Source organism: Tenrec ecaudatus, chromosome 6 (genome assembly GCF_050624435.1).
Source record: "Tenrec ecaudatus isolate mTenEca1 chromosome 6, mTenEca1.hap1, whole genome shotgun sequence".
Lineage (NCBI taxonomy): Eukaryota > Metazoa > Chordata > Mammalia > Afrosoricida > Tenrecidae > Tenrec > Tenrec ecaudatus.
In genome coordinates this window covers 7,096,753-7,104,369 of record NC_134535.1, presented here as the reverse complement: position 1 = coordinate 7,104,369, position 7,617 = coordinate 7,096,753, and the positions used below count along the sequence as shown (strand labels likewise).

The 7,617-nt window shown below is 60.8% G+C and overlaps 1 protein-coding gene across 1 annotated transcript; it reads left to right on the top strand.

The window, feature by feature from the left end:
* Window positions 1-2,376: 2,376 nt before the first annotated feature.
* BIK (BCL2 interacting killer) lies at window positions 2,377-5,717 on the top strand. Its single transcript, XM_075552610.1, has 4 exons — window positions 2,377-2,528; window positions 4,013-4,126; window positions 4,993-5,110; window positions 5,628-5,717. Exons 1-4 carry the CDS (start codon window positions 2,377-2,379, stop codon window positions 5,715-5,717), a joined length of 474 nt encoding a protein of 157 aa, XP_075408725.1.
* Window positions 5,718-7,617: the final 1,900 nt, after the last annotated feature.

Genomic DNA, 7,617 nt, shown 5'->3' with positions numbered 1-7,617 from the left:
CTGCCTGAGATGGAGATTCTGGGCACACTCTGTCTCCTCGCTGCATCCCAGGTGGAGAACAAGGCTGCCCTTGTGTGGTCTTGTCTTGGTCTGGCCAGCGACGTCACCTCCTACACACCCATCTCTGCGTTTCGCTGAGATTGGGAGGTGTTGTTACAAGCAGCCTGCTGGCCCCTGGGCCACAGGAGCAGTGGGAACTCACCTCTGCGCCCCTGGGAGCCCCTGCCTGGCATCGTCCCCCTTGTTCCCTGCCTTCTCCCTTGAACCCTCTGGGAGCACATCCTGAGCCTCGCAGTAGCTCCTGGCAAGGGTGTCTGTGGGTGCGCTGCACGGGCCCCAGTTAGGGCTGTACTTCTCCACCCTGGCAGGAGGCTGGGGGCGCAGCCTTGGGCCCCAGGCTCGGCTCATCACAGATCGCAGTCAACCCCCAAATCAAAAGCAAACTGCCACTGAGTTGATTCTGGCCCACGGCGACTCTAGAGCACAGGGTAGAATGGTCCCTGCCCGGCTCTGAGACAGCAAGGCTTTACAGGGGGAGAAAGCCCCCTCTCCACTGCACAGCGGCTGGTGGTTTTGAACTGCTGACTTTGCGCACTCACTGCTCCTCCAGGGCTCCTTTCCCTTTGCCCCCCTGCTCCCTGTGAATAAGCGGTACCCTCCCCCACCCCACCCTAGCATTAAGAGTTTTACAGTTCAGAACCCTCCACAGACTGACCCGAATGCCCTGTGAACTTGGGCTTCTGCACCTGAAGCCTATGACCTTAGCCCCGTGATGCTAAGAGGACAATTTGTGGAAACACAGCGGTCACAGTGCCTCCTGCGTGGCCCTGCGCTCTGGCCGACTCTGTGCAGGCCACCCGAGAGGGGCCTCCATTCAGCCCTCCTGGCAACCCAGCCAAGGGCCTCCGAGACCATGAACCCATTTTACAGACAAGTGACCCCAGGTGGCTTGAGTTCATAAAGGAGTTACCCAGGTGGGCTCAGTAAATGTCAGAGCTGGAGTGTGAACTCAGGCCCACTGGCTCGGAGCCCCTCTTACAGCCTGTACCTGGGCGGGGGTGGGGTGGGGTGGAGGCAATGTCAGATTGGGATAGTGGGCTCCAGGTTGAGCAGTTCCCTCGGTCACCCCCCCGCCCCAGGGGAAGGGTTGAGACTCACAGCTGTAGGGCCGAGGCCCTTGACTTACAGGGGTCATCAAACTCCGGCCCATGGGTCACATGCGGCCTGCTGAGGACATTTATCCAGCCCGTGGGGTGTTTTTGCCCCATTTGTTTTTTTACTTCAAAATAAGATATGTGCAGTGAGTAAAAGACTTTGTTCATAGTTTTTTTTTTAACTATAGTCCGGCCCTCCAACGGGTCTGAGGGACAGTGAACTGGCCCCTGTTTAAAGTTTGAGGACCCCCTGGCTCAGAGGAACGAGGACAGCTGGAGAGGAGGGATGGGGTGGACAGAGGTTGGCGCTCTCTGGGCTCGCCAACCTTAATAGGTGGGCTCTTCTCCCCCCACGGGTGTCTGAGGGCTGAGGGCGGCTGCTGCAGGCCCAGCCTCATTGATGAACCGCAGGCAGTCTGGGCTCGCCAACCTTAATAGGTGGGCTCTTCTCCCCCCACGGGTGTCTGAGGGCTGAGGGCGGCTGCTGCAGGCCCAGCCTCATTGATGAACCGCAGGCAGCAAAAGGAGCCGAGCCTGTCTACTTCCCTTCAATGTCACTTCCTGAGACCTCACAGGCCAGCACAGGGTCACATGGCCGCCCGAGCTGCAAGGGAGACTGGGACGCAGGAGTGTCTTGACTGGTCCAAGGTGGGCAGGATCTGAGGTGCCCTGGTGGCATCATGGGTTATGTGTTGAGCTGCTAATCTCAAGGTCAGCAGTTCAAAGCCACCATGGGGCTGCTCCGTGGAGAAAGAGGCTTTTGACTCCTAGAGGGCGTGACAGTCTTGGAAATCCACCGGGGGCAGTTCTACCCATCCTGTAGGGTCGCTGTGAGTCTGAAGGAACTTGATGGCGGCGAGAGAGGGGTCAGGATCCAGAGCTACCTCAAAGGGAAGGAGAGGTGTGTTTAAGGAACGAGGCATGGGGGACGGACACTAACCACCAGGTCAGCGTTCGAACCCACCGGCTGCCCCGCAAGGGGCTCCTCCCTCTGGCTCCTGGCTCTCGGAGGTCAGAGGTCTAGTCCGTAGTCCATTGTGTCCTAGTTGGACCTCACACCCAAAAGGAGAACCAAGCCCCTCACTTGGCAGGTGAGGGGACGGAGGACAGAGGAGCAGTGACCTGCACAGCGTGCCTAGGGGGTCGATCCCAGAGGGGGCCAGTGACCTGTGAGCACACTGCTTTGGGGGTTCAGGCACGCCCTGTTTTCCTCCACACAGAGATGTCTCGACCTGGACCTGTCCCCAGGAATCGCCTGCTTGCCGCCTACTTGTCCGGGCAGGTTGGACAGCTGCCCAACGACGACACCGAGGTCTCTGGTATGACCCACCCCGGCTACTTTGAATCCAGCGGCCTGCTAGCCCCTCCCGTCAGGTAGGCCCGCCAGTTCCACCGTAGCCTCTCACCTCCCTCCTGAGCAGGACCTTAGCAGCGCACCTGGGGCGAGTTTTGAGAGGTGTGGTCGTCTGGGCAGGAGGCCTGGGGCTGTGACTCATGTCAGTGTCCATCGGGAGCCCTCGGGGCTCCTCAGTCAGTCACAGTGGCACTGGCCACTAAAATGGGCACATTCCTGGGCCCAGGAGCTGGGCTGGGTTGTGTCTTCCAGGGCAGAGGGACCAGTTTGGGAAGAGCGGACAAGAAACCCAGGAAAGGACTTGGGCTGGCCTCGTTGGACGCAGTGCCCGGTCGGCCTGACAGACCGAGGAGGACAGCCCTGGGTCCTGGCAGGCTGTGCCAGTGGCTCACACATTGCTATCCTTCCCTGGGCACATGGGGAAACTGAGTCCCCAAGAGCTGCGTCCACACCGGCACTGAGCAGTCAGATCATACCCTGGCAGCCCTTGCCCCAGAATGTGCACCCTTAAATTAAAACGCATCACCAACCAAACCCTAGAGCAGCCTCCCAGGTCTGGCCGCCTCCACCTGTGGCAGGCCACAGGGTTCTCAGGTCAGGTAGGCTTGGCCTGTGGGGTGGAAGCACCTGGGGATTTAAGGGGAGGGGGCATGGCGACATTTGCCTCCTCCTGTACCTGTGCCTTGGCAAACCAAGTTTGTGTGTGTGGGGGGGGGGCAGGTCAGCCCAGATGGGGGCATGGCCCTTCCCGTCACCTGGATAGAAGCCAGGCCCCAGGCCCGCACCCAGGGGATTTCCAGTGGAGTCATGGGTGTGGAATGTGGATAACCCCCTGGAGAGGGCTAACCCCACCCCCTCCTTCAGGAGGGCACCCGTGGGGTGGAGTGGGGGGTAGCAGATGACAATGCTGAGCCTGCTCCCGTGTCCAGAATGCTGGCTCTGCAGCCCATCCTGAGGCGGACTGCGGTGGCCTCTGTGGGTGGGCAGGGTGTGTATCAGGCTCTCCATTCACTCTAGGATGCCTTTTGAGAGTGGGGGGCTGGTAGCCCCTGCTGTCTGAGAGGGGGATTGAGCAGGGAGAGGGAGGTTTGGGGTCCAGGAAGCAGGTCCCCGGCCCTTCATCTGACAAGAGAGCCTCAGGCACAGCAGTTTGAGGGCTCTTTGTGGGGTGTGCTGGCCCCCAGGGAGGCTGACCTGCTGCCCATCCAGTAGCTGCACCCCTCTCCACCACTAGAGGATTCCAAGGACTCCTCCCTATCCTGCCCTAGTTGGGGTGTGGGTATGTGTATCTGCAATGTTGACAGAGCGGAGCCACTCAGTGGTGGGCAGGGAGTCCAGAGGGGTGAGGGAAGGTCTGTCCCACACCCACCTGACACCTGAGGGTCCTGCCACCTGGGGGCTCTGTGCCACCTTTCCCCTCACAGTAGCTGCTCATCCTCAGACTGGGCAGGTGGGAGTACGTGTGGTCAGTAACACCACTGATGGCAGCGTGGCCTCCCCACAGCAACCTGAGCCCCGTGGCCCTGCAGCTGGCCCTCATTGCAGATGAGATGGACATGTCGCTCAGGACCCCCCGCCTTGTCCAGCTGACCTGCGTGGCCCTCAGCACTGTGCACAGGTAACAGCGGGAGGAGGCCCTGAGGACAGAGGTTCCCACACACCAAGCAGCCAGCCAGCCCCTGGCCCCTTGGCTGCATCCCCGCCAGACTTCCCGCTCCTGGGGTGGGTCCACTCTGCCCTCTCTGCAGCCTGGGAAACAGATGCCAAGCCCCACTCTTCCTCCTTCTTGCCACCTGAGCCAAGAGGGAACCTTTCCAAAAAGGTGCTGACTTAGAGGGACAGAAGGTGCAGGGGTCTCCCTCTGGGCAGCTTGGCGGCCACTGGGAAGGCAGGCTTTGTCGGATGGAGACGGGCTTTGTACCTGAGAACCCCAGGGTGGGCCCTATGGCTCCCTGAGGGTGGGGGGACTGGAGAACAGGGACCTGGTGGCTTGCTGAGGGCCAAGCCCCGGGATCACTCGGGGGACCTGCTGGTCTGACAGTGGCTCCAGTCGTGCTAAGGGGGGTGCAGGGCTGCAGGGCAGCGTGCCTTTGGCTGTTGGACCCGGGCTGCTGAGGCAGCACCAGTAACAGCAGTGCCGTCTCCAACATCTGTCCAGGAAGTCAGGTAGGCAGTGGGGCAGCCTGGCGTAGTGCCCAAGGTCAAAACCAGCTCTGGAGAGGGTGTCTCCTAGCCCAGGGGGATGGGGAAAGAGGTCACCATCACCAGCTGATGGGTAGGGTTAAACCCCAGGTAGTGGGCTGGCAGACAAACAGATGGAGGAGAGGCACTGGAGGAATGGGCTGATGAGCAGGAAATGGCCTACGAGAGAGGAGCTGGTGGGTGGGCACCCCAGGGAGTGGGGTTGGGTGGCAGCGGGATGGGGGTTGGGGAGCAGGAACTGGATCTGGTCTCCTGTAACCCACCCCGGTTTTGTTTCTCCAGCTTGGTCTTCAGCTACCTCCAGACAGGCGTGAGAGGGGTGCTCCGGTGTCTCCACCATTGCCTCAGCAAGCTCAGGGTGAAAACTCTGCTCCGGAGACGCCCAGGCCTCGGGTGCTGGGTAAGTTGCTCTCAGATTCTGGACCCGCTTGTGGCAGCTGCCCTCTCCTCTTTCCTGTAGTCCTCCAGGGCTCCCTATTGCCTTCATCACCCCCCTGGCCCCACCTGTCTGGTCCCAGAGGCCTCTGGGTTTGGGGCTCCTGCGGTCTGGGCTGTAGAGGCAGTGAGCGGGCACAAACGGAACCACAGGCTCTCAGAGCCCATCGTGCCTTTGCCTGGCAAACAAGACCTTCTGTCCCAATTAATCTCTCCCCCTGCTGCCCCCAAGGACTACAGCCTACTGTGTCCCCTTGTGCTGGGGACATGGGTGTGCTCTCCTCACCTTGTCCCACCTTTGGCCCTCGGCCTCAGGGTCCCGACTCCCTTCCCCTGGTCACTGCTCCTCTCTGGGCCTCCCCCTCCTCCTCGGCCCACGCCTCTGGTTGCTTCCTGTGAGCGAGGGAGCCGGGACTGGACCCCCTTGGGGACTTCGGGAAGAAGCGCTGGGCTGTGGCCCTCACTGCCCCCCTCTCTTGCAGGTGGCACCCTACCAGGTATGTGCACAGGTGCTCCCGTTGACGCTGCTGGTGCTCCTCGGCATGGTGCTCCACTTCCTCCTGCCCAAGTGATACCACTGGGGAGCAAGGGTGGGGCTGGCCCCCACCCGAGACTGCCACCCTGGTGGTGGCGGCCGGCCTTGGTGCCAAGTTGTGCTTTGTGATTTTTTTTTTTTTAACCTGTTGCTTTGGAATGATCGCTTTTTTATACCCACCCCAGGGGGGCAGTGCTGGGCCACTGCTGAGACTTCCTTCCGTGGAGTTGTTTCTGGGATGTTGTGTTTTAGAGAAATGAATTCCTAGTGCCCCTGTGGCCGTTACTGGTTAGCGGCTAGTGTCCAAGCCTGGCTGGGCCTCGCCCTCCTCCGGCCTCAGCCCTCTGTGAAGTGGCCCTCCCTCCAGGGTGGGCAGCGGGGGTAGTGCTGGCCACATCCCCGTGTCCGGGGTCTGGAGAATCTGCTGGACAGATGTGGTGGGCTGGGGAGAACGGAATAAACTTGTTTGTAGCCAGTCTTGGGTCCTCTCTTGGGGGTGAGGGGTCTGTGTCATGTAGCCTTCGGCTGGACCTCAGCAGCCATCGTGTCGTTTGTCCAGCATGGAGCAGGAGCCCGGTGGTGGTGATGGTGCGAGTTCTGCGCTGGGCTGCTAATCCCAAGGTCAGCAGTTCAAAACTCCAGCTGCTCCACAGGAGAAAGATGGGGCTTTCTACTCCCGTAATGTTAGTCTCAGGAACCCACAGGGGCGGTTCTGTCCTGTAGGGTCCAGTGAGTAGGACCTGACTTGGTGGCAGTGTTTGCAGAGTTGGGCGTTCAGAGAAGCTGATCCAGTGAGGCCTACATCACACAGTTGCCCAGGAAGGGTAGGTCCCTGGCCCTGGCTCAGGTGTCAGGCTGGAGGCTTCTGATCACACAGCTGCAGGTACTGCAGAAATCCACATTGGTGGGTCAGGCAGCAGGCAGGCTTCTGGGCCGATTCTTAGTGGCTTGGCAGCGAAGCAGCCCCCATGATCGGAGATCTGCTACAGAATCGAGTGGAAGGGCAGTTTCTTGCGTGTGGCCTCTGCTTCCAACGGATGTGGCTACTACAGAAAAGCTTGCTTGCTTTTTTGCTGGGAGGGCACAAGGAGGGCCAGCCAGGGGTGCCAGCCGATTCTCCACTCCAGGGAGGGACCACCCCGCCCTGGGGGTTGCCTGGCTATCAGAGGGGGACCCTGCTGTGGGTTCTGGAGCCTGGAGGAAAACCCAGCCTCAGGAAACTCATGTCTAGTCAGGGACCCAGAAGCGTGTAGGTGAGCGGGCTATGTGTGCCACGAGGCCAGGGTCGTGGGTGTGAGGCGCCCCTGGAAAGGGACCATCCTGACCACAGGCAGTGCAGGGGCGAAGGTCCAGAGTGGGCATGACATGGGCCGAGCAGGGTTCTCGACAAAGGTGGAAGTGGGCCTGGTTTCAGCATCCAGGGCCGCCTCTGAGGGCTTGATACGGAGCAGGACTAGGGAGATGGGAGGAGACGGCCTCTCCCCACTGCATCGGAGGAGGTGTCTGGCCAGGTCTCTGTCAGTTCAAGGAACTTGGGCCTTGGTCGGCCCTGGTGGCCTGGATTGCCTCAGAGCCAAGGCAACTGTCACCTGGCCAGCAGTCTGTGGTGTTATCCCAGAAGGTTCCTTCTACAAGTGAGAACCAGGCAGGGGCCCGGGGAGGGACTTGACAGTCCCCGAAATACCAGGTCCTCCAATCCCAATCCTCGGGACCCAGGCCACCACTGTCCTTGCGGTCTGCATCAGGCAGGTGGGGATAGGGGTGTAGGGGACCCAGAGGGAAATAGAGGCTCAGGCCTGGGGAGGGACGTGACCACAATGTCCCAAGCACCAGGCCCTCCGACCCAAAGGGGACCCAGGCACCACCGTCCTCAGCCCCCATCATGCAGGCAGTGGTGTTGGGCACCCTGAGGAGATGGGTGGCTGCCCCAGAGCATC